The sequence below is a fragment of the Sturnira hondurensis genome, unplaced genomic scaffold, assembly GCF_014824575.4.
Source record: "Sturnira hondurensis isolate 20B ecotype Veracruz unplaced genomic scaffold, ASM1482457v3 Scaffold0016462, whole genome shotgun sequence".
Classification (NCBI taxonomy): domain Eukaryota; kingdom Metazoa; phylum Chordata; class Mammalia; order Chiroptera; family Phyllostomidae; genus Sturnira; species Sturnira hondurensis.
The window spans coordinates 9,986,066-10,013,539 of NW_028089093.1; the positions used below are offsets into that span (position 1 = coordinate 9,986,066).

At 36.0% G+C, this 27,474-nt stretch overlaps 1 protein-coding gene across 2 annotated transcripts in view; it reads left to right on the forward strand.

Moving 5' to 3' along the window:
* The first annotated feature begins 3,227 nt into the window (after nt 1-3,227).
* HGF (hepatocyte growth factor) overlaps nt 3,228-27,474 on the forward strand; it is a 74,656-nt gene continuing 50,409 nt past the window's right edge. Inside the window, exons 1-5 of one of the 2 annotated variants that reach the window (XM_037066152.1) lie at nt 3,228-3,515; nt 10,198-10,363; nt 15,679-15,791; nt 17,348-17,462; nt 22,962-23,104. In XM_037066152.1, coding sequence (XP_036922047.1) covers nt 3,428-3,515; nt 10,198-10,363; nt 15,679-15,791; nt 17,348-17,462; nt 22,962-23,104 — 625 coding nt within the window. In that variant the 5' untranslated portion in view covers nt 3,228-3,427. The remainder of the gene's footprint in view (nt 3,516-10,197; nt 10,364-15,678; nt 15,792-17,347; nt 17,463-22,961; nt 23,105-27,474) is intronic. The other variant, XM_037066153.1, reaches the window with a different exon arrangement.

Consider the following 27,474-nt stretch of genomic DNA (forward strand, 5'->3'; position numbering starts at 1 on the left):
AGTGACTTGGTACCTGGAAAGCTATGGCTTAACCTAAAGCAAGTTACTTATTATCTCTACATCTCAGTTTCCTTATCTGTAAGTCAGTGGCAGTAATAATGCATAACTCATATACATACATAATTCATAAAATCTTTTTTGAGCGGGTGCGTTTGGTAAGCGAGATAATTCAGTGGACATGTTTCGCTCAGTACCTGGTACAGAGTCCTATTTCAGTGGGAGGTAACTAAGGTATAGGAAGATCAAGTAACTGTCTCAATAAGAATTGAGACCAGGAGTAGTAGCTGCAAACAGAATGGCACCACACAGGTGCCAGTCACTTAGTGAATGAAATGACTAGTCCCAGAGCACAGAACTTGTCAGTGGTCAGCAGAACCCAAGGTCACATGGTCTTTTTTCCAGTGCAAATAGATGCAAAAATCACCTGAGCTTGAGAAACCTGAAGGATTTGAAGATGAAGTTGTTGCTTGTTTTTAAACCCAGTGCAGCCTTTTGCAAAAGTATAATTATGTATATTTCCCATTCAATCCACCTTGTTTCCATGGGATAATGGAGATCACAATCTTATGACAGATTTAAAAAATAGATATAGGGAAGTATTTAACTAATTACACAAATTCTAATATTTAAAGTATTCTTCTTGCAAGATTTTGTTTTACAAAACATTTTCAGGCACATTTTTGGGGATTTATACAAATAGTTTAACTAACACCTAAGGATTATAACGGCAATAGTACAAGATGGGGAAATCATTTTTATAATTTCGATAAAACAAGGAGAATGTGTTATCAAGACAAAGTAAAATATTAGCATGATTAGTAGTTTATTTTATTTATATATTCCATTACAGTTTTGAGAGATTTTAAATTATTCGTGTATGGGTTTATTTCATAAATTATTACTGAGCATCTTCTGTATGTCCTGTCTTAGGATAAGGCACTTGGTTCCTGTCATGGGGCTTATAGAAATTTGCCACCGCTTATGGGCAGTGACCAGCTCTGTTCAAATCTCAGACCTGAATCTTTATGCCTTTGGGATCTTGAGCAAGTCATTTAAGGATAGAAATAAATACCTTTATACTACACATGAAAATTATACATGAAACTTACAATAAATGAAAATTATAACAACTCTCTTAACACAGGTTTATTTTAAGGATTACACAGACAATCTTTTAAAGAGTACCTGGCACAATGTTTAGTGTACACTCAAAACTCAGTACATACTAGTTAGCATTCCAAAATAGAGAAACCCAGTAACCTGTAAAAAGAGAAATAGAAATATATAATGCTGAACAGGTTTAAGCATTTATTGTATTTAATGTGACAATAAAAATAGTGGAAATGTAAGACATTGAATAATCTCTTATCTAGGATAGATTTTCCTCAAGCCTGTATTGATAACTGAAATTATATTTACAGCCCTGATACTGCTCTCTCTATTGTGTGTGTATGTGTGTATGTGTGAGAGAGAGAGAGAGACAGAGTACACAAGATCTGGTCTCCTTCATTGTTTATCTACGAGAGTTTGCTTACAGAAATATCTAGCTTCTATAAAGGGAGTTTGAATCCTTATAAAGCCCAAGAGATGTGGCAGGACAGTGCAGGATCACATTCGTGCAATACACTAAACTAGAGATTTTCCACAAACTGTGATAGAAAGTCAAAAGAAAGTAAAATGGATACTTGGAACACCACGGAGGGGCTGACAAATGATTTTTAAGTTTCACTGATTTTGTTTTTATAAAGAGAAAATGATCAAAGAGAAATGTTAACAGTAGAAAGGTGATACAAAGGGGATTCCTCAAAGTAGCTAACTCAATCCCCAGCTTCTTTAGCAATCGTGTAACCCGGGGTTTTTTTGTGGAGGTGAGGATTGGTGGAGCTGGAGGATGAGGAGTGAGAGCTGGACACTGAGGAAAGGCTGCTCCGTGGATTTTCTCAGCAGCCCTTCTGCACAGAGGCACTGTGCTCCCCAGTCATTATCGTACGGGCCCACCTTCCCTTCCTCTGCTCACAGAGATGCTGGTTCCCACTTGTAGTCACCTCAAAGGCACACTTGGCAACTATCCCCCCCAAACCATTAAAAATACAGCAAGTGCAAAGTCATGATTAGACTTGTGCAAAGACAAGGGCTCTCAATGAAATGGGAAGTCTGGGCAATCGTTTCACAAAGATTCTAAAGGAGAGATGAGCCGTGTCTCTCTCCCCTTCATCTGGCCCTGCCCCACAAAGCTCTTCATCCCTCTGCTTGGCTTTTGGGAGGCTGGGTGGCTGAGTGCAGGGAAGGGAGATGAAGAAGAGTGGTCCATTCATTACTCATGTATTGAAACAGTCTGAAAGATTTTCAGAGAAAGTTAGTCTTGGAAGGTATGCACATGAAATAGACACAATTTGTGTCTGTGCATATGTGTATACAAGGGCACGTAGTCCTTGCTACATTTATCTGACACGATAGGCGGTGGATAATCCCAGTCTCTTACACATTTTGAGAACTTGACCAGACTTTATCAGACCCCTGCTCAGACAAGTTTCTTTTGTGCACTCTGGGTGCATTTGTATACAAGTGCCTGGGGGAGCTTAGCACAGCTTCTGAAAGATAACCGCCTGGGCTGAGCCCTTTGGACAGGGGCTTCTCACCCACCTGACATTGTGGGTGCTTTTATTTTCCCTGTTTGTTTATTTTTACCGTACAACACCATACCCTTTTATCACCTAACCTCTTTCCAGTTAGGATGGACCTGCCGGAGCTCTACCTCGCGCGGCCTCCCCTCCCACCCCGTGTTTCACACCCCAGGGAACCTGTGTCAGTGTTTCGAATCCTCAGACTGCTCCAGCAGTGAAACTAGACAGATCAGAAACTAAGGCACATTTGACAGAAAAGCAGCTTTTCGTTTTCTTCTTATGCTGCTTCCCCTTCCTCTTTTCCCAAATAGATATGTAAACACATGTATTTTTTTTGTTGTCGTTTAAATTTAGCGAATTGGTCCTCTGTCTGTGACTTGGTTTAGCTATGGGGCTGAGCCTTGCTCCTCCCTTCCCTACTCGGATAGGAGCCACTGGGATCTGGAGCTAGAGCTTCCAAATTGAAGCTGGCCTCAGGCCAGGTGACCTTTTCTTTGTAAGTTTCTTTCCTAAGCAGAGTTTGCGGGGTGGAGGGAGGCGGGGAGCGGGGATCTGTTTGGTGCTGTTTGGAGGGGTAGTGAGGAAAGGAGGGGGGTGGAAGAGAGTCAAGGGCTGTTGTTAAACAGTTCCTTACCGTAAGAGGGAGTTCAGACCTAGATCTTTCCAGTTAATCACACAACAAATTTAGCTCATCGCAATAAAAAGCTGCTCAGAGCCGACTGGCTCTCTTAGGCACTGAGTCGAAACAGGATTCCTTTCCCCAGGCATCGCCTCCGGTGGGTTCGCCAGCGTCCAGCAACACCATGTGGGTGACCAAACTTCTGCCAGTCCTGCTGCTGCAGCAAGCCCTCCTCCACCTCCTTCTGCTTCCCATCGCCATCCCCTATACAGGTTAGTTCTAGTATTATTATTATTATTGTTATTAATTATTATTATTTTAACTCTGTCTATACTAACCTCTCCTTTGCCTAACACTCTCTCTTTAGCCTAGTCTCAGCTCAGTGTGAGGTCAGGGAGTTTAAAATTTCTCATTGTCCTTTCTTTTGAGCTATTTCTATTTGCAAAGTAGTTAAAATGATAATTAGCATCCCCTCAGTGTGTCTCCCCCACCCCCACCCCCTACTGACCCAGCCCCTTCTCACTTAGCCTAGTAGTTGTGGACTGTGGGATAGGAATAAAGTGCTAACACTGGCTGGTTGGGACAAGTTTAAAGCTGTGCAGAAGATCTGGTCTGAAGAGGGGAGAGTGATGGTCAGGACAGTAGGGAGTCGTTTTCTTCCAGAGAATAATTTTCCATGACAAGCCACTACCCCCACATCACTTGGTCAACATTCAGAGCTAAATTATGGCTTTATGCCGGTTTACATTGGGAGAAAGCAGGTTAAACTCTGAGTATCTGCATGTTATGAAAATGAAAGAGAAAGCCTTCCTTCTAAGATCTCCTTCTGTCTGGGCATGGATGCCTGCCCTTTGGAACTGCAGGGCAAGGAAGGCAAAAATTATGGGACTTTGATTAAGGCTGCAGCACTTCTTTCAGTGTCTCGTTTTCTCTCCTGAATTTACACTTGGGGAAGGAGTTGCCTGGGAGTTCAGATTGCCTGAAAGTTGAGAGATTTCATTTGCCACTTTGGGAAGTTTTCTGTTGTAATCAGAGCAAGAGGAAACATCTGCTTTTGGTTGTGTTATCATTGTAGTGGCTGGGATGCCAACGGGAGAAGGCAGTGCGCATTATGGGTGGGCACAGGGGAATAAAAGGGTGGAGCAAAACCCCAGGTGGTAGAAGGGGCCTTTTTGTAATCTGAAACAGAGAACTGGCTATATCTTTTGAGATAAGTTAAATATGAAATTCATCCGACCTCTGGACTAGTTTCTGATGTAATACAAAGGTTGAAAACATCAAGGATTTGCTAAGTGATAAGAAATCATCCAGTCCACCTGGCTTTCTTCTATTTTGTGAAGTGGCCCTTTTGGAAAACCCCACTGTGTGGGGAGGGTCAGTTTGAAACATTTAGGTCCGATTTCTGAAGAGGGGAAAGAGAAATGAGTGCCGTCACCGGGTTCACATGCTTGAGGTGTGTCATGTTAAAATAGGATCTTCCAAGACATGGCTGGTCGAGGGGAGTTTGAGCATAAATTGGAATCGTGGCTAATATTTGGAGGTCTTTCATTTTTAAAGACTAAAATGGTGATGGTTTGAAGTAGACTGCAGGTACCTGAAATCATCTGTGCTTAACGCAAGCAAGTGCAACACAGTGTGGAAAACCCAAACAGTAGATCAACCATAGACAATGTCTATTTATTTTTGGCACACGTTAGGAAGTTTTGGCAGGAGACATACATTTGTAATTATATTTCACTTTGGCTAATGTTGAAATGACTACGCTTCCTGAGTGGAGGGAAAATGCAACCCAAGAGTGTGCTGGCAGGCAAGGAGAGGCCAATTGGGAATTAGAGATATGCTGTGAGTAATTCCTGAAGTGTACAATGCTAAAGTTGTCATCAAAAGAAGGTCTGCCTCTGTTAGGTGGCAAGTTTGATATTTTTTAAATAACATTTTTTCAAAGTGGAAGACATGGATAGTTCTCTTGGAACGGTACAAAGAGTGTTTGTTCTTTTTTTATACCACCCAACATTAAACATTTAGAATTTTTTGTTGTTGTTAGTTTCCTCAGTTATTCTTTTTATCTTATACCTTTATGTTGTACATATTATTAAATGATGCAATGTTAGAAAAAGAATTGAATACTATAATGAGGTGACAACCAGTTATGAGCAGAGTGTATTATGCACGTATTTTATTTAAAAGTTTCTTAAGAAATACTTAATACAGTGGACCCAAGCCATTTTTATAGAAGTTGGTCTACAGAGAATTACCCTCCATCTGCTCCTACCTACACTGGAAACAGATATCCAGTCCCTTGTAACAACTGAAGCATTAAATGAGCACCTACTGTGCAGGTTATAAAGACGAACAAATGACATAGAAACATATGGTATTGACCAACTGTATGGACCAAGCCCTAAAAACAACACTTATTTAATTCTAATAAGATTGGCATTGTTGGACTCATCTAACATGAGGAAACTGATATTAATGACATTAATTATCTTATTATCTTAGTTTAAGGGATCGGACTGAGATTGCTACACAAATCTATGTGAATGAAATATATGGGATTAAAAAACAAAAACAAACAAACAACTTACACTAAAGCCACGAGCTGTGAAGTTAGTTGAAACTGTCCTTTAAAAAATCCATTTTGCTAAGAACTGTAAGAAAAATCTTTGTTTTAGAAATACTATTATATGTGATTGAGAGAGAGTTCATTTTTAGATTAAAGGGTCAAGCCAGGTTTAGGGAGAATAGGGTACCCCAGCTAAGTATGAAAAGATGAATAGTTGTACTGTTCAGTCAGTACCTAAATCAGGGGAACACAAACTGACCAAAGGTGTAGAGGTGAGAGGGCATAAGAAAGGGCAGGTAACTGATGTGGGGCTAGTGTACTGAGCACCTGAGGTGTGTAATATGACTTGTGATTAGAGAGGTAACGTATGATATCATGGGTAAGTGGTGATATTAAACTACTCTGTTGTGAACATGGGCAGCTGGTGAACTTTTCTGAGCTGCCAAGGTATCTGAGGAAGTTGCTGAGTGGATGGAGAGTGGTGGGCAGAAACCGACAGTGAAGGAAGAGACCAGGAGGCTTCTATAAAGGTGAAATACTGGACAAGGAAGTGGAATGAAATAGGAGGGAAATATTTAGGGAGACTCCTGATCTCAAACCGAACATGGCTTAATTTTATAAAGCTCTTCGGAAGAGGTCATTATGCTGCTCCTCAAATAGCAACATTTGATTTAAGTCTGACATATCTCTTTCTTCTTGACATCTTTATTTGTGATACTGTTATTTTCGCTAAAGAAGGGGAGATGATTGTGAAATCCAAGTCCTAGAGTATAGCAATGGAAGTCTGGACTAGTATTTATGATTCTTGTCTTTGAGAAGTTTAAAATCTCCAGTCACAACCATTCCCTTCCATTCATTATTTGTGTACTTTCATCTTAACATCTTGTCACTTCAAGCTGTTAATCACTAATCATGTGGGTAGGTTTCTCAGAATACATGGAGCCAGATTCCAGCTTCTTTCTACACCCTGCAAATCCTTTCCTTGCATGATTTTCCTTTGAAGTCAATGGTTAGTCCATACAGAGAAGAAAATATATGAGGTACTGAGAGAAATGAGTGTGAGGCCCGGGGACCAGAGGGAGAAATGTGTCTTTCTTCAAGCACCTTGATACATTTGACCCTACTCTCTGTGGGTTTTCACTACCACCCTAATGATTTCAGTTCGAAAACAGGGACTTCGGGTTCTTCAGGCAATACAGCTTCCAGAATGTTTTCCCATACTAGGAGAAGAGGAAAAAGGACTTGCAATTTCAAGTACAGGAAAACATGACAAAGTTGGAGTGATCTCTCACCCCTTGATTTCATTTCAGTATTTTGTTTATAAACTTCAACAAACAGTCATGCACAAAAAAATAGCAGGGCAAAATTTGATCCAAGGATATTTTTGAGTTTCTTCCCAAATTAAGCTTTTAACTGTTTTCAGTAAAACAAGCATCAGTTGTTAATACATATGGAAGAGAAAGTTGAAACTTTTTTCTGCAAGCAAATTTTATTTTTGGATGCTTTTTTGAATGACTTCGGTTTTGAATTTTTCTTTCATTGAAGAAGGAATTAATTTCATAAATGTATGTGTTACATGATGTACAAGTAGCTTGAACTTCACGTTTTTGAGTAATTAGTTACTGACCCACTAGAATTGACTGAAGTTTAAGGGAAAGCTTCAAGTCATGAGAAAGTTTAAGTCATGCGAAATAAATAGTGAAAAGGTAATCCTGGTATCTGTTTCCGATTGCCTCTGATTAGCTTTGTAGCCCCAGACAAGCTTTTCACTCCTATTTAGCATTTAGTAAAGGGAAATCATAGATTCATTTGCTTTATAGAATGTATTTTTATCCTTAGGTGAAAGGTAGTGATGGAAAAACTTATCAGTAAGCAAGAGTAGACTGTTTTTATGATGTCACATATTAACCTGTTTCAGGAGGACGCCTGAGGAGGAGCTGTAGAACTAAACACCACCAGTAAACCCAGAGTCCTTCTTTCTCTCAGCAGTCTTCAGTGCTCGCCTTCATACTGCATGGCATTGAGAAAAGAGACCAGGGCATTGACCGCGGGTTCTGTTTTATTTGATAATTAGTACAATTCGTTATCTGAACTTAATGTTTATCTTAGACTTTTAAAATGTCTCTGTCACTTAGATGTGCATAATAAGTACCTTACTTATAAGTACCTTACATGAGGTCAATTAATCCAGTATTTTTAGTTAACATAATTTATTTGAGAAATAAATACGTATATACACACATATAAGTCTTTCATTTTGGTGTATAGGTTTTTTTAAATACATGATCTATATCAATTAGCTATATTTGTTTCTAAAAATATTCCTATTTATACAGGAAATGAGATGATAAGTGTGCTATGAAACATTTTATAGCACCTGAGAAATAGTGCACTAAGGTCAAAAGAAGGAGAACTTCTTAATGAAGAAATTCATCTCCCATTAACGTGGTCCTGTGGTAGAAACCGAAATTTGAAAATAATTTTACCACATTTTTGCTTGGGAGAATATGTGTCACTCTTATGCTAGAGAGTAAAGAATAAAATTTCAAAAACAAACTTAAAACATCACATATTAATAACATTATTTATCCATATTGGTTTCCAAATGTTTACTTAATGATTATAGTTTAAAAAGCTCCTTTAATTCAGATATAATATACCTTGTATTTTTTTAGATTGAGTAACTGGCAAATTAGCATTTCAGGTGATTAAACAAAGTCATTTGGCAAGTCAATGAGGATACCAGAATTGTATCATCTCTCTGCCCGCATTATGCAAGACATTTGGTGCACATTCAATAAATAACATGTTGATGGATTATTTGGTTGATTGAATTCCTATGTTAAAGTGTCTTTTAAATTGTATCTGTTGTACCATAGTCATTTAATCTTGTAGGGCAAAGAAAAGTTAAAAATGAAAGCATTACGATAGAAATTAGTACCAGTCTTTTGGGCATTGTGTTCTGGAGTTTTATAGAGAACAAGAAATTTAGAGGAATTCATGTTTTTTCTCATTTATTGTGAAGTTCAGGTTAGGGGAGACATTAATGAGTAGCATCTGTCCATTTAATAAACCAGCTGGAGCCAGTGGTTGCTGGCACACTTAAGAATATAATGCCGTTCTTGGTACCTCACTCTGCCAGCCACATTTCCAAATTTTCGCCCTGTTTTCTTGACACACTTCACCACATAAAGAAGCCAAGAATGCATTTCCTGTTCTCACGTCCAAATTTCTTCTCTGCTGATAGCCCTAAACGAAATCTTCAGGAAATATTTACAAGCCTTAATTTCACATCCTTTCTTAGAAGTTCTTCCAGAAAAGATGGCATCGTAAGTGTTTAAGATGGAAGGTTCTGGAGCCAAGCAGCTGCGTTTCAAATCGGATCTTCTAAGTGGTCCATTTTGCCCTGTGCCTTGATTTCTTTATCTTACAAATGAGTATATTATCACTACCTTTGTTATAGGGTGTTCAAAGGATGGCCAGGCAGAGGAGGGGCACTGTCATGCCTATCCTTGTACTGTAGCTGCAGGCTCATAGACATTTCCATCCTCATGGTAAACATAGGGATCGTCATTAGAAAACAGATAACTTCAGGCAAAATGAGAATAATGAAGCAAGTTCTTGATACTCTAATGTTATGAAATAGGTTGCATCTTTGAGGATGTTTTCGTTTGTTTTGGGGTTTTTAACAGGGGGCATCCTGTTATCTAGGGGCCTTGTAGAATACTTTAAGGAAAACATGATATTGCTGCATTAAAGGATGAGGTTTTACAAACATTGGATTTACAGCATTTGGGTTGATTTCAAGACGAATATTTCAAGACAAATGGTACTGAGAAATAGTGCCCCAAAGCACAGAAAACACTAAGTAGGAAATGAGGAAGGCTAGAATATGAACGGTATGAGATACTTTACAGAGCAAGTCTGAAGAATTTGTCTACTGCACCATTTTTAGTGGGAAGTTTCTCACCTGCCTTTGAATCAACATATCTAATTAATACTATAACAAACATGGATGGATTATAGAAGGAAACAACAAATTATAGAGCATATTATGATATTTCCAGGCCCTCACTTTCATACTGTTTGGAGACCATCATATTAATTGTTTATTTAGTGTGTACTCTGTCCTAATTTTTAAAAACATCCTTCATTTGAAGGAATATAGATGAGTGATTCTACATGACAAGTTATTTATTCTTTACTGGTTAGAATATTCCTCTCTTGCTCTTAACTAACTGATGATACCATTCCCCACCACTCCATCCCCAATCCCTGGAGGTCTAGTATGTTTTCAGATAAAATCATCATCTTGTAAATGATCCTTAAGGATTTTTTTTACATGAGCCTTAAAAGTTTATTCTCGATGTTTGTTTTATTATTAATAGAAGGACAGAAGAAAAGAAGAAACACACTTCATGAATTCAAAAAGTCAGCAAAGACTACTTTGTTTAAAGAAGACCCATTAATGAAGATTAAAACAAAAAAAATGAACACTGCAGACCAATGTGCCAATAGATGTATTAGGAATAGAGGACTTCCCTTTACTTGCAAGTAAGTTTCTTCATTTTGTTCCTAGGATGATTTTCCAAACATACCATGTACTTGTTATCATCATGATTTTTTAATTCAGTGTAATTTGCCCTTACAATTAAAAGCTTGGCTTTAGTTTTGAACACAACAGAAGACTTAGCTTTCAGATGATTCAGGAAATTTGAATAAGAAACTGCATATAAACTGAATCTTTTAGAATATAGTAGCTTTGATTATGGAATTTATGCTTTATCATCTTATAAATAATCAAACTTTAGGAAGCAAAATTTATCTTAAAGTATATTTTATTGATTGTGCTATTACAGTTGTCTCAATTTTTTCTCCCCTTTATCCTCTTCCACTGTGTACCACTCCACCCTCTAGCATCCCCCCTCTTAGTTCATGTCCATTGGTCCTACATACTGGTTCTTTGGCTTCTCCATTTCCCGTAATATTCATAACCACCCCATCTATTTTGTGCCTATCAATTATGCTTCTTATTCCCTGTACCTTCCCTCCATTCTCTCCCTACTGCCTCACCACCGATAACCCTCCTTGTGATCTCCATTTCTCTGATTCTGTACCTGTTCTAGTGGTTTACTTAGTTTTTTTTTTTTTTAGTTCAGTCATTGGTAGTTGTGAGTTTGTTGTCATTTTACTGTTCATAGTTTTTTATTTTCTTTTTCTTAGATAAGTCCCTTTAACATTTATATAATAAGGATTTGTTGATGATGAACTCCTTTAACTTTTCCTTATCTGGGAAACACTTTATCTGCCCTTCCATTCTAAATGATAGCGTTGTTGGATAGAGTAATCTTGGAGGTAGGTCCTTGCCTTTCATGACTTGGAATACTTCTTTCCAGCCCCTTCTTGCCTGCAAGATTTCTTTTGAGAAATCAGCTAACAGTCTAATGGGAACTCTCTTGTAGGTAACTGTCTCCTTTTCTCTTGCTGCTTTTAAGATTCTCTCTTTATCTTTAATCTTGGGTACTTAATTATGATGTGTCTTGGTGTGTTTCTTCTTGGATCCAACTTCTCTGGGACTCTCTGAATGTCCTGGACTTGCATGTCTCATTCCTTCACCAAACTGGAGATTTTTTCCTTCATCATTTTTTCCAAGAAGTTTTCAATTTCTTGCCATTGTTCTCCTTTTTCTGGCACCCCTATATTCAGATGTTAGAGTGTTTAAAGTTGTCTCAGAGGTTCCTAAGCCTGTCCTTATTTTTTAAAAATCCTTGTTTTTTTCATTCTGTTCCAGTTGACTGTTTATTTCTTCCTTTTGTTCTACATCATTGATTTGAGTCCTCGTTTCCTTCCCAGCACTGTTGGTTCCCTGTATATTTTCCTGTATTTTACTTTACATATCTTTCATTTCTTCCTTCATTTTGCAAATGAACTCAATCATTTCTGTGAGCATCCTGATTACCAGTGTTTTGAACTGTGCATCACGTAGGTTGTCAATCTCCTTGTTGCCTAGCTGCTTTTGTGGAGTTTTGATCTGTTCTTTCATTTGGGCCATATTTCTCTGTCTCGGTGCACCTGCTGTATTGTAAGGGGCAGTGCCTTAGATATTTGCCAGGGTGGGGCAAGCTGCTTCACTGCGTTGTGGCACTGTATGTGGGGTAGGGATCAAAGAGGGGACAGTGTTGCTTCCTCATTTGCTTGGCTCTTGCCCCACTTTCCATCATTTCCCTCGCTTCCTGCAAGCAGATTGTGTCCTTTCAGGTGCTGGTTCCTGGGTGAATGGGCTTGTGTATGTTCTAGGACCCCATGGGTCTTTCCAGTGGACTTTTCTCTAATGCTGGTAGTTTCTCCAGTTGCCACAACCCCCACAGATTTTTACAACCAGAAGTTTTGAAGCTTTAGTTTGCTGCACTGGAACCCTGGGTTGCACAATTTTTCTCGCTCCCCAGGTGATCCTCCTGGCTTATCCTCACACGGATGTGGGAAATCCTGTCTGCCAGCCACCTTTCCCACTCAGTCCTCCACCTCGCCACACATCCTCTCTGCCCCAGCTGCCCATCTGCTCCCCTCCTACTGGTCTGGATGAATGTTTCTTCTTTAACTCCTTGGTTGTCAGACTTCCATGCAGTTTGATTTTCTGGCAGTTCTGGTTGTTTTTTGCTTTTAAATTGGTTGATATCCTTTTGGTTGTGTGAGGAAGTGAAGCATTTCTTCTTACACCTCTATCTGGGCTTTCTCAGGAGCAAAAATATAATTAGATTGACTTTTATCTGTCCAACATTTAAAAATATTCTTTCAGAGTAAACATTTTTTTCATACATGAGGAGTAAAGGAATTTTCAGAAGTTGGGCAATAGCCAAAATTTACTATAACTTATGTCATTGTCTTTGGGGATTTAAATAAAAGGTGTTGAGAGAATTAGATTAAAAAATAAGAGAGATTGGTGTCAACAGAGGCTTTTTTAAAAAGGCTAGGCTTAGTGATGATGATGTTTTAGGTGAAAAGTGATGGGATAATTCAAAGAGCCATGGGGGGACTCAGTGAGTTTTCTTATCTTGTGAACGTCCCTGTGTGACCTCACAGGGAAGAATTCTTTACTGCTTTGCCAGTGATCCCAGGGGATGGAATCTAAAGTTTTGGGCAATGAAGGTGACTATTTCATTGGAAGAGTCTGCCTAAGTGCCTGAGGAAAGTACATCTCTTAGTTCTTCTCCATAAACATCTCTCCCCTCACTTAATGTTCTACCTTTCATTCCCTGTTTTACCCCATATTTTATAAAATTGAGCAAGACACCCTGTGAATTTTAAATTACTGTACTACATTTGGGTCATGACCCATAATGTGAACACGGGTTTAGTAAAGTCATGGCAAGTGGTCTTTATCTCATCTTGCCTTTCTCAGAGAAATGAGTATTATGGGCCTGAGGAGAAAGGACATGGTAGAGGAGGTCTTCAACAGATGTGGAGGGAGGAGAGACTATCTCGTTCCCATTCATTTTCAGCTCCTGTGGAAGTATTTTTATAGTCAAACTGCTACTTTCAAGGGGATAGTTCTTGTCAGAGAGAGGGGGAGATGCCCATCTAGATTCTGTTTCTTTCCCTTTCTGATAAAACCTTGAGACAGTGAAAAGTAAATTGGAGGAAAATCACTCTCAGTCAGCATCTCTGGAGATGGTCTTCTGGCAATGGAGGAGGTTGGAGGTACTGTGTTTTCCTCCTGGGGTTGGAAGGGCTGTGCAAAGGAGATCGGAGAACCACATCTCAGTGTTGGCTTTTAACTCTGAATCTGAAATACACTCTCCTGGATCCAGAAGTAAGGAAAGAATTGCTACCTTTTGATTGTCACATTAATCAGACTAATACCTATTAAAAACAAAACAAAACATAAAACCTTTTCCTTTGTTTTATTTAGGAGAAACTAAAATGTGTTCCCTTCCTTGGAGAACACATGTGATATGATTAGGAAATCTTTACATATCCCATGTATATATATGAGGTTTCATATTTTCCTACTATATCCTGGTTGTGTTAAATTTAGTCTCCAAATTTGTGGCAACCTGTGCAGAAAACCACATGTAATAATATTGGTAATAATATGGGTATTATTAACTGGGTATTATTAACTGTATTAGCCATAACAACCGTTCTTCTGGCTGGAAATGGTATCATTCTTGTTCATCGGTCACATTATGTGTATATTATACGTGTGTTTGGAATCACGATGTTAGTAATTCAGAATTAAATAGCTGTACTATGATACTCTGATATTTGATTTTTAATGGACTAAAGGATCTTTTTGCTGACTTGTTCGGTGGTTTAGAATAATTGGAAAACAATGGTAAATAAGGAAAATGTTTGAAAAACACTAATGAAGCTGTGTGAAAGTATCTGTGATTGAGTGGACATGGAATGGAATATTCTCAAACATTACTTTTCTCTTGAGGAGGGATCAACGATAATGATTTTATGGATACTGAAATTTTTCTTTACTGGGTAGGAAAGATGACCAGAATTCTGAGTTTTTCAGAGAATTGCTATTCATTGATTGGCTCAAGAGAAAAACACAGGAGGCTTTCCTCTCCAGCCATGAACAACTAGAAAACAAGACTAAATAAATTCTTGAAATGCAGATGATAGTTAAAATAAGGCTAAGATAAAGATGTGTAATGTCAAACTTAAAAGAAATTGCAATTCACAAAACTTGACAGCTTAGATCCAGTCCAAATGGAGGTGTAATGATATAAGGAAACACTTTCCTGAGAGAATAGTAGAGAAGTGAATGAAGTCACACTGAAAACCCTGTCCCCAACGTTCCAGTGTAATCACGTTGGTTTTCACATAGCAAATCTGCATGTTCCTGATGGGGCTCCTGCAAGGTGATCTCATGTCAAAGTCATATGGAAAAGTAGTTTACATGTATGTGGTACATTTTTTAAATTTCAATGTACAGTCATGTGACAAGCTATTGACTCTAGAACTTTAACATTTATTCTTAGATGTTTGTTTAGTTTTATTTATATATGTAATTTTACCTAATTACTATGTTTTCAAGGTCATTTAACACCTTCCCCCGCCACCCTACATTAGGAAAATAGGGAATTTAACATGTATTGCACAAGCTTACAGTTTACCAGATCAAAATTCAAGTCTATTAGTAGCCAATTTTATCTTACCAAGGCATTCTGCCACAGCCACAAAAATATTTTTATGATTTACTCTTAATTACTCTTCCAGCTATAAAGTGTTTTTATAGGTAGGCATTGTGAAATATCTGTATGTATATCAAAGCACAAAGTTTATGATTATAATGTTTTGAAGTAATGGATATAGAATACAAAATAGTAAATAAACATAAAATAATAGGTAAAATATTTTCTAAAATTGTATGTATTTTTATATTTGTTTTATAAAACTTATTTCCCCATATTTAATGTTATGTAAAAGTTGTCAAATACTAAGAAATAAATGACTACACTGAAATATCTCAGATTAGAAGATTATTTGTTCCCCAAAATATGTGGACTAGGAAGAAGTCTGTATTTTAGAAAATCTGTGTAATTTAAGAAATTAGATACTTGTACATGGTGGCATTGTAAGCACAACAGTGAGAAATTTTAATATAATTTCTTAATGGAAGGAAAATAGTTCAAAATTTCAACATCATTTTGTGTATTGTAAAAAATGGCAACACTTAAAATACAGAAAAAAATTTCAAGCACTTTATTCACTATTCTTGGGTAAGACATGTTTGCATTTATCATTTTTCTTCAGAAAGACATTTATATCGCCCTCCTTGGTTAAACCATGTGTCCATTCTTTAAAAACTGTATAAATAGTAGTATTCCTTCTTTTCATTCAGATATTTTTTTCAGGGCCTTTGTTTTTGATAAAGCAAGGAAACGATGCCTGTGGTTCCCTTTCAATAGCATGTCAAGTGGAGTGAAAAAAGAGTTTGGCCATGAATTCGACCTCTATGAAAACAAAGGTAACTGGCCTCTCCCTAAATATTCATAGTGAAATACAGTATAAAGTTTATGTGATTTCCTGCCACAGTGCTCCTTCCGACTGATTTTTCCGTTAACTACTACATCTGGTATGCAGCTAATTTATCCATTAAGACAGATGACTTGAGCACATTGATAATCTCCAGTATATTTTTGATTAAAGAGATCATTTCCCAAATTTTCTATAATTAGATTATGCTTCTCCGTTTATTTGTAGGAGCCTGTCTTAGAATTGGTATTCTTCGTATTATTTTAGAAAATGCCACTGTAAGCTATCACTTTAAGACATCTTACATTACATCAAATTCTGGGCTTACTAAAGTATTTTACATTTTAACAACTTTCAATAGCTAAGTTATAGTGATGATTGCTGATCATAAAAATTATGTAGATATTAAAAAATTAAATGAATCTATTTCTAATTATTATGTTCTTTTAAAAAAATAAAATAAATTTGAGACCAAATCACTTGTCGTCTATTTTGGTATTCTGATATTATATTCAAAAGCTATTTACTTTGTTCAAAAGCAGAATCATATCAATAAATAATTGAAGAATGTTAAATAAATATGAATTTAACAAAATGAATCTCAACAGAAAAATAATCATGGGTTGTATTTATAGTAGTATTTATTTTAATTTTAATGTTTTCTTAAGTCATATTGTCTTATTAATTTGGGTACTTGGTAATATAAACAGATATTTTCTTATAACATGGTATATATCTAAATTAAATTCAGATTAATTCATGGTACAAAATAAGATGATCTTTATACACCTCAATAATTCTACAAATCCTAAACATTACTCATCATCTAGTATAAGACCATCTTCAAACTTCTAGGTTGCTAACAGCGGTATTGTAGTTGATAGGAACTATGTTGTGTGACAGAAATATACAGCATCTTTTAATGTGATTGCCCTATAATTTAACAATTGAAGTGTTAGCAACAATATGAAAAAATCAAAATAATGTAAATATCTCTCTCACACACACATGCACACATATACAGAAACACAATTTTACTGAGATTAGGGCAATTAGTTATTTTTATTATCTTAAAGTAACTTTCTGAATTTATTGTAAGTTCCATAAATCACTTACTTTTCACTTTTAATATTTTCTTAACATGGTCTGCATAGTTGAGCAAATCATTCTGCTTCTTTAAATTTGTCTGGCCGTATAAAGGAACTAAATGGTAATGGAAGAAATTACAATAAACATTAAATAAAAAAAATAAATTTGCCTGGCCAGTTAAGTGTAAAGACTATGTGAGTACATAGACAAATCTGTGCGGTAACCCACATATACGCTCACAAAATGAAACTTCTCAGTAGTCTTTTTGTTTGGTTTTGAATTCTTCTGAAATGAATTATTTTGAAAATATTAGCAGAAATTTTAGGCAACATATTTTAATGTGATTTGAGATAGTTTTCAAGCATTGATTGCTTGAAGATCTGAATGGAATTTTCTTTTTCTTTTAAATGTATGCAGCAGAGTTCACTCATCGCATTTTTCTCTGCTTTCTTCTAATAGACTATATTAGAAACTGCATCATTGGGAAAGGACGTAGCTATAAGGGAACGGTGTCTGTCACCAAGAGTGGCATCAAATGTCAGCCCTGGAATTCCATGATACCCCATGAGCACAGGTAAGAACACCATGAAAAAGAGGGTAAACCTGTTACCTCTTCAGGCTAATCCTACAATTCGGTAATAACTTAGCCAACTTTGCTGAATTACATTAAACCAAAGATTATGTGAATCCATGACTGATACTTAGCCAAAGATTAATAAATTATGAAAATGTGGCCTAGCGTTATCTTACATCAAAACCTCGATTTTGAGCCCTAGCTGGTTAGCTCAGCTGTTAGAACATTGCCCCAATATGACAAGGTCACAGGTTCTGTCCTCAATGAGGACACAGATAAGAATCAACCAATGAATGCATAAATAAGTGGAAAAAACAAATCAATGTTTCTGTCTCTCTTCTTTCCTTTTTCTCTCTCTCAAATCAATAAATTAAAATAAATAAAAATCCTTAATTTGTAGATCCTGATGTTTGTAAAAAATAATGACAACGTAATTTTTAAAAAAACATTTACCTCTACTTTGGCCTGTGAGGAAAGTTCATCACTGTGTAGCTGAAGTGTAGAGGTTGACTATAAATTAGGGATGGACAACATTCTGACCTTATCCGGGGGCCAAATATTCTTTAACTGGTGGTTCTCAAACATTAAAATCACCTGCTAGGAGCCCTTCATGAATCTACCATACAGGGTTTCAGCATAGACCAGTTAAACCAGAATCTCTTGGAGAAAGGACCCATGTGTCAGCATTTTTTAAAAATGCTCCCCAGATGATTGCGAAGTACAGTTAAAATTGAGAACCTCTGCTAAAAACTCCTGCCTCAGACTGACCAGCTTTCCCATCTACCTAGTGCCCAGTGATTGGAAAAACTTCTCATTCCTCAGGAATTAAATGTCTACATTTAAGAATTGTGTTCATTATAACAGATGAATGCTATTTAAAGATGAGTGAACCTAGTTTCCAGAAGCTCATTAGTCTGAAAGTTTTCATCCTAATGGAGAAGCATAGATAACTGTCTACTAACCACTAGAGAACTAAATTTGGTGAGTTTTCAAGATTTATTTTACAAATAATTTTAATGGGAAGTACAGTCATTCAAAATAGCTCTCCCTGGTTATTAAATGCATTAGAAGATTTAGTTTATCCTGCGCCGGTTGCCTTGCTGAGCAGTATACCCAGTTTGTCTCATCTAATCCTCCCAAGAACCACACAGTGGTTTTATTACTTCTGTTTTACATATAGTGAATCTGAAGCTCAAAGAGCCTTGGCGACTTTTCAGAGTCATTCACAGCTAGTAAGTGGTGTGGCCAGAATCCGAGTCCAGCAAGTGTCACTCTGTAACCTTTGCTTGTTACAACCCCTGGCAGGATACTCTTAGCAGGCCAGTAGGACACACGCTGTGACTTGGTGTTGCAATAGTGAGGATAACTTTGCTTTGATGAATCCACTTTTTATTGCATTTCATTAATTTTTGGAGGGCATAGTTATGCAAGATGATGGTACTTCAGTAAACAAAGAGGAGTTAACTGGACCACATACAACAAAAAAAGTTTGTTCTACGTTGGGATCAAAACTGGGATCTTGGCCTCACTAACACCAACTAGTAATTGTTCAAACTGATCAGCTTTACTGTGTTTCAATAATTGAAAACAATGCATTTTTTCTAAATTATTTACTTTTAAATATGTATGAATGTTCCTACAACATAGTATTTCCCATATTACAAAAACAGGCAATATACTGGTAATTGATTTTGTCCTCTTGTAAGTATTTGAATAGTGTCACTCCCAGAATAGTGAGAAAACCATTTTATTTAAATAGATAAATCTATACTTTTCATGAACAAAGGAACAGCATTTGAAATCAATCCTGTCCCTGTCGAGGAGATTGCCCTGGACTGACCCAGTAGAGGTCTTATTTCAACCCAAATTCTCTATGATTGTGATTCTCTGCTAGAGCAATACATGTGAAATAGATCTCTCTGGGAACGGGCTTTCCAGTCCAATCAGCTGTTTTTCCAACAAGCATTTCCTTGAGTTAGGGCTGAGGAGATCTTGTACATTAATTAAAACTACTTCGAATGCAATGGGACCAACACTTCATTATCATCATTTAGCAGATTATTGGAATATCTGCATGAGAGCTTACCACTTTTAAGTTAATTGTTAACTAAAGGTTAACTTCATGGGAAATGGAAAGAGAAGTATATATGTTTCTGTCTAGAGGAATGATTTACTGTTGACTCCCTAAATTGAAATATTTTATAAGTGGCTTAATGGGAAGATGATGATAGATGATGGAATTAGTATAGGAGCTTAACTAGAAAATCAGGTGACCTGATATCTACATCTCTGTCTGTCATTGGCCACCCTGCATTTATTAATAAAGCAGATGATGGAATAGATCAAGTTTCCTATGAACACAGCTAATATTAAAAGTAAAGAAAAGGTGACTAGCACCCAGAAGTCTAATTTGTGTTTCAAAGTGCCTTTACACATAACTCTATTTTAAATCTTCCTTACTTATCTCTCTTAAAGCCCTGCTAACAAGGGCAAAGAACCAAAAATAGTATGTATGTAGTAACAGTTTACTACGGAGCCTGTTGACTGGCACATGGATGCCGTGTAACAGGTTTTCATAAACATCTGTTGAATGAACACTAACAAGTGAAAAGAATGGGGCCGAGCTTCACTCCTCGGTCAAGCATGGGATGCTCAAGAAAAACATGCTAACCCCACAAAGCAAAAACAAAAGCAAGTTTATTTGGATTAAAAAACAAAGAATGAAGAGGTGACCCAGAATGCTCTTTACCTTGCATGCCTTAAAGGGGAATTTGATATGCATGGATACAGAATTGTGGAAAGGAGCACACCTTTTCTTTTCTTATTTTGTTAACTCCGGTGGGGAAATTTTATTCATCTTTCAGTCATATTTAGGTTTGATTTCCACTTGTTTCTCTTCCTTCCTACTTTTATTTTTCCTACTAAACCATTGACTGATTCATTCACTACATTTTCACAGCTTCTTTTTAGCTTTATGAATCCACTGGAAATGTATAGGTGGGTATATATTTATTTGTGCGTGTATGCACAGAACAAAAGTCTTCCTGTTGATACTTGCGTTCATTTAACATGTGCTAAATCCATGTTTCTTTTTTTAATTTTTATTTATTGATTTAAGAGAGAGAGACATGCATTTGTTGTTCTACTTATCTATGCATTCATTTGCTGATTCTTGTATGTGCCCTAACCAGAGATTGGACCCCCAACTGTGGAATATTGGGACAATGTTCTAACCAACAGACCTACCTGGCCAGGGTGTGTTTAGTTTCTTAAGTAAAGTTAATGTGTAAAATGGTACAAAATAAAGGACCTCCTAATTCAATTCACTCCATTCATCTTATAAATCTAGAAGTTGAAGACCCAAAGAGTAACTAAATTGTCTAAGAACTGGTGTCATATACTAATTGAGTGATATATATGATGTATATATATGTATAATAAACATATATTTATATGGCAGCAATGTAGATTTATTATTAATAATAACTTATTCTTACTACTCTACTATACTGAGCTTTTCCATAAGATAGAGTTGTGAGAGTATTTTCTAAGGTAAATTTGATTAATATATTACTTTATGAATAAACATAAAATCAGCTTTGGTTCTATCAAAATGATGAGTATTTCATTATAAATCTACTATGAAAAGTTGGAGAACTGACAACAATTAAAGAAAATAAATTTTAAGCAATGGCAAATAGGGCTAAAACTAAGATAAAAGATAACTTCTTTTAACTTTGAAAATTAAAATTGTTAGGAAACTGTAAAATCATTATGACCTTTATTGTATTCTTAATTGTACTAGTCATGTGGACTAATGTCTAATTTTTGTTCTTCCATATTTAGAATGCCAGTATAGGAAGGCTATAAACTTTTTATCTAAAGATATTTTGGAGTTTAATAATGTTAATCATATTTAATAGCTTCCTTGAAAATGTTTAATTAGTAGTAAGTCTCTTAGACTAAACTCTTTCCTTCGACCAGTACGTTGTCTATTCTGAGGACTTAACTGTGCTGTACTTCATGTTCAAATGAAATTTGCAGTTCTGTTGCAAACTGTTGCTTAGTACCTGATGTATGTCCACATTCACTTTGTGTCACAACATAATAAAACAAAATGATGATATTTTTTCACTAGGAGTTTCATTGTGAAAGGAGCACATTTGAATGATATCTAATAAGGGACTAACATCCTTGGACTTTAAGTACTATTTAAAACTTAGAAATCAGTACAAGTAGGAAAAAAGCTTCATAGCAAAAATAGAACTTAATATTGAAAATGCTACCAGATTTTCAAAACAGTGTTTTTTAGCATTACCTACAGATGTATCTTCTTTCTTTGTGATTTTTTTGTGTGTACGCCATCTAGCAGACAAATGCAGCATCATTGAGATCAGTGCCACAAGCAGTACAAAGAATGAAAAAAGTTTTTTGATTTCTGATATTGTGTTGAAATACTTTACGCTGGTAACAAAACTATGCCTAGGACATTAGAAATTTCAAATGAAGGAAGTGCATTGCGGTCTCTGCGCTCAATGGCCAACTATTATGGACTAAACCTGGAAGCACCAAGTCTCAATCACAGTGAAAATAAGTAAAGTTTTTGAAGAGAATAGCGATTATGTTCTTTACTTCCACAGAGCAAAGACTACTAAGTGGAGTGTGCCTAATAATATGTAGCATTTATTGTCAATTACCCTGTCATCTCTTAGAACTTCGCAAAACAACCATATGAGGTGTAAGATGTTGTAAGTTATGGTTCTGTTCATTGTGAAAGTGAGCTAACGGGCTGAGAGAGACTAAATTACCTGCTGGGTCTCCAGTAAGTGAGGTGAAATTTGAGTCCAGGTTTAATTTGAGTACAGACCTTTTGTTTGTGTAACTTCATCAATCTGTTTCTCAGTTGTGCAGAAAATAGGAGGGCGATTCTTCATAATAAAAGCAAAAAACAAACAGGTAATTATGTGGGATAAGCAGTGTAATTGTGGGATTTCAAGGTCAATTGCAGTGTTTCTTCAGTTCTCTCCTTAGTAGCCTTGCTCAATCGTTGCTGTCTTTGAATGAGGCTTTGAAACTGTGGTTCAAAAAATGTCAATTAGGTTCTTGAATGGTTGGCTTTTTGCAAATCCAGAGATAGATCATGCTAAATGATTTTGAATATGTGAATTAAGTTAGGTAAATACTTATAAAATTTAGGGATTTTAAGAATAGATGCAAATGACAATTCCAGTCCATATGCTAGATGGGGCAAAAGTAGGTTTACAGTTATTCATATGGAAAATAATACAGTAATTAATACATAGTAATACAAGAATAAACTGTGTTTTGCGTACTCACGACTGTAAACCTGAATTTTTTGTACTCCCGATGTATGGGGATCTGAATTAGAATAAAGACTTCTCTACTTAAGGAAAATCATACCCACTAATTAGTAAAATTCATAGGCCAAAAGTAAAGTTGCGTGTGCTTATACTGTAATGATTATCATTTTAAAACTAGCTTTTTGCCTTCGAGCTATCGGGGTAAAGACCTACAGGAAAACTACTGTCGAAATCCTCGAGGGGAAGAAGGGGGACCTTGGTGTTTCACAAGCAATCCAGAGGTACGCTACGAAGTCTGTGACATTCCTCAGTGTTCAGAAGGTAAATGAACCTGAATGCCGTGTGGGGCTCTGTGCTCCTCCTTTGTATAGAACTGCAGTTCTCCTGAAGGGTTAAGAGAAATGAATCAAATCACAGTGAATATGTTGTTTATTCCAATACCACGATAGAGAATTATCTGAGCATTTTATATGCAAAGTTTTAAAACTGAATTATCACAAGATTAATTTAGAATAAGGGAGCAAGTTACCAGTCTGTCAAGTTTGATACGGCCTGAGGCATCCTCCCAGGGACAGTAAAAGTTCGGGCTTCCTCATTTACTAGCTGGAGCTCACATACCTCCAAATCTGTTCCTACACATCAGTTGAGAGGAGCTACTTGAAACTTACTCCTTATGAGTAAAGCTAATGCTCTATTCATCTAGCTTCTGCTTCCACAGAAATTTTGTCAGTCTTATTCTGAAGTGCTGTGGCAAGGGTTTATTGTTCCAGAAGAGAATATGGGAGCAGGTCACTGGAAATCGATACACCTGGGTGCATTTTGGTGCAAAAGTGACTAGAATGAAATCTAATACATAGACTGGAATGCCATTGAGTATACCTGAAGAGATCAAAGCCGTCTTAAAGGCAGGCACCCTGAATCCATACCTATGTTTTTACCTTCTCCCACAGCATAAGAGGGCCCTCTCCTTATTTTTGCAGTGGAAAAATGAATGACTGACAAGAAAGAAGAGCAGTAACCATTTACCACTGTGTATGTTTTTATTTTTCTTAGTTATCAGACTACCAAAAGCTGGCTTTTTAGTTCTGTCAGACACTAAAATTTGAAAATCCAAATAAAACATGGATTAAATGCTGATAGAAATTTAGTAGGATTTTGAAGTACTTAGGGGTGGGGGTCTGCTGAAATGCTGTCCAATTTTTATAAAAAGATATCTTACCAATTTGTTATTAACCAAATTTTTTAAAAAATAATTCTTCCGTAAATATCAATTTGGTATTAGGTTGATATTATTGCATAAAAAGAGCATTGTTAGTTCATTGTCGTAGAGAGGGTGAATTTGTTTTCTGTTGTCAGTTAATTTAAAATTCTTAACTTCATGTGCTAGAGGCAGTTCCATCTGTTTGTAAATTCTTACTTTTCATTCATTCCAAATCATATTCTGTTCACTATAACTTCTTCATTGTTTTCTTTTCTTTTAAAAATAATAAACTGATCTGTGATAACATTATGAACAAGTCTGTTTTGTATGAATAAGTCTGTCATTAATCCTTGTCTTAAATTTACACATGGAAGAAAATAACCTACTTTTCAGAAACTCTTCATTATCACAGTTTTCTGAGGTTGAACGTCATTGCAAGGAGTTTTGTTGGTTTTGTTTGACCTGAGAAAGTGCTTTCTGGGGAAAGTAATTTGGTCACACTATAAACAGCTTAGCATATATGTTACTTGCTCAGTAGCATAAGAATGGGATTTTTCCACCCTTGATTTATAAGAAGAACATCCATCAAAATACACTGGTATAGATCTGAGGTGATAGGCCATGTAGAATGAATGTGCCAGAAGAGAAGTAACTTACAGTCCAATTTCTAGTTATTCTGATGTCATTAGAATATGCATCTCTAATATCCTTTGATCATTTGAGGTCAATGCATCTCCATTAAAAAGAGTATTCCTCATTAGTATAATGGTGCATGATACTGTTGGTTACCATGGCCCTGAAGGTTACAGAAATGCCTTTTCTGGGAACAATTAGAGATCTCAGAGTAGTAGAACAACCCTCCTGTGAGAGAAGCAAACCAACACCTGCCCTGTAGGTGCTAAACATATTTCAGGGAATATGCACTGAACTGCGATGTTTAAGTTCAGTGTATAATGAACACTATTTTAGCAGGATTATAATAAAAAGGATCTAAAATAAGAAGCATTGTCAATACATTAATAAAAACAGATCTTTTTTAATGAAGTAAGTAATAAAGATACAGAAAATAATGTATGCATGATATAAATTTCCATGCAAATACAAATATGAGTGGGAAACCTTAAAACTCAGAATTCTTAAATGATTTAATAGGTGAACTACTTTTATCTGTGAGATTAAATTTATTAAATGGCAGTTACCAAAGGCTGCATCATTATGGATGGGGTAGTAAATCAAATCGTTTTGTATATGTAAAATTAAGCATGAAAGAATACCTGAACTCAAGCTTTAAACTGTTCTTTTAAAAAGACAGTATAAGCCCTGGCTGGCATAGCTCAGTGGATTGAGCGCGGGCCCGCGAACCAGACGATCGCAGTTCGATTCCCAGTCAGGGCACATGCCTGGGTTGCAGGCCGGTTCCTTGCAGGCTAACTACCAGCAGGGGATGCACAAAAGGCAACCATACATTGATGTTTCTCTCCCTCTCTCTCCTTCCCCTCTAAAGATAAATAAATTAATTAAATTAAAAAAAAAGAAATAATTAGGTTATCCTTTAAAAAAAAAAAGACAGTATATATTTTTTGAAATACTTGTGACAAACTCTTAACAAAAGAATCACCTGTAATTTGTCTGTAAGTTTGGTTCATAGAAGATATATATATATTAATATTAATATTCCAGTGATTAATATTATTTTTTATAATTTAAACCTTTAAAATATATTAAGCATTCCCATAGAAAAAATACTTTTAAAATCTTACATAATTATATAAAGAAAGGACCCTTCATGTTTGATTCAAAGATTGTAGAAAACTGAGGTATGAAAATCGAGTGCCTAGTTTTAATAGTTGCTTGGGGTTTAAGATAAAGCCACCACCAGTCAGTTGGAACAGATGTCTTTTTAATGATTGTCAGATATTCAAGTAACTATATTTTAAGTCATAATCATTAAATTTTTTTAGATTTTTTATTTATTTAGCTTTAGAGGGGAAGGGAAGGAGAGAAGGANGGCTTTGTTTGACCTGAGAAAGTGCTTTCTGGGGAAAGTAATTTGGTCACACTATAAACAGCTTAGCATATATGTTACTTGCTCAGTAGCATAAGAATGGGATTTTTCCACCCTTGATTTATAAGAAGAACATCCATCAAAATACACTGGTATAGATCTGAGGTGATAGGCCATGTAGAATGACTGTGCCAGAAGAGAAGTAACTTACAGTCCAATTTCTAGTTATTCTGATGTCATTAGAATATGCATCTCTAATATCCTTTGATCATTTGAGGTCAATGCATCTCCATTAAAAAGAGTATTCCTCAGTAATATAATGGTGCATGATACTGTTGGTTACCATGGCCCTGAAGGTTACAGAAATGCCTTTTCTGGAAACAATTAGAGATCTCAGAGTAGTAGAACAACCCTCCTGTGAGAGAAGCAAACCAACACCTGCCCTGTAGGTGCTAAACATATTTCAGGGAATATGCACTGAACTGCGATGTTTAAGTTCATTGTATAATGAACACTATTTTAGCAGGATTTTAATAAAAAGGATCTAAAATAAGAAGCATTGTCAATACATTAATAAAAACAGATCTTTTTTAATGAAGTAAGTAATAAAGATACACAAAATAATGTATGCATGATATAAATTTCCATGCAAATACAAATATCAGTGGGAAACCTTAAAACTCAGAATTCTTAAATGATTTAATAGGTGAGCTACTTTTATCTGTGAGAATAAATTTATTAAATGGCAGTTACCAAAGGCTGCATCATTATGGATGGGGTAGTAAATCAAATCGTTTTGTATATTTAAAATTAAGCATGAAAGAATACCTGAACTCAAGCTTTAAACTGTTCCTTTAAAAAGACAGTATATATTTTTTGAAATACTTGTGACAAACTATTAACTAAAGAATCACCTGCAATTTATCTGTAAGTTTGGTTCATAGAAGATACAGATATATTAATATTAATATTCCAGTGATTAATATTATTTTCTATAATTTAAATCTTTAAAATATATTAAGCATTCCCATAGGAAAAATGCTTTTAAAATCTTACATAATTATATAAAGAAAGGACCCTTCATGTTTGATTCAAAGATTGTAGAAAACTGAGGTATGAAAATCTAGTGCCTGGTTTTAATAGTTGCTTGGGGTTTAAAATAAAGCCACCACCAGTCAGTTGGAACAGATGTCTTTTTAATGATTGTCAGATATTCAAGTAAATATATTTTAAGTCATAATCATTACATTTTTTTAGCTTTAGAGGGGAAGGGAAGGAGAGAAGGAGAGAAATATCAACGTATGGTTGCCTCTCGTGAGTCCCCTGCTGGGAAATGGCCTGCAACACAGGCATGTGCCCTGACTGGGAATCGAACCGCGGCATCATATCATTAATTTTTAATGTCTTATGCTTAAAATCTCAAAAATAATGCCATAACTTTGTGTTAATATGTAGTTCATGTGGAGAAAGATGTTTAAAAACAAA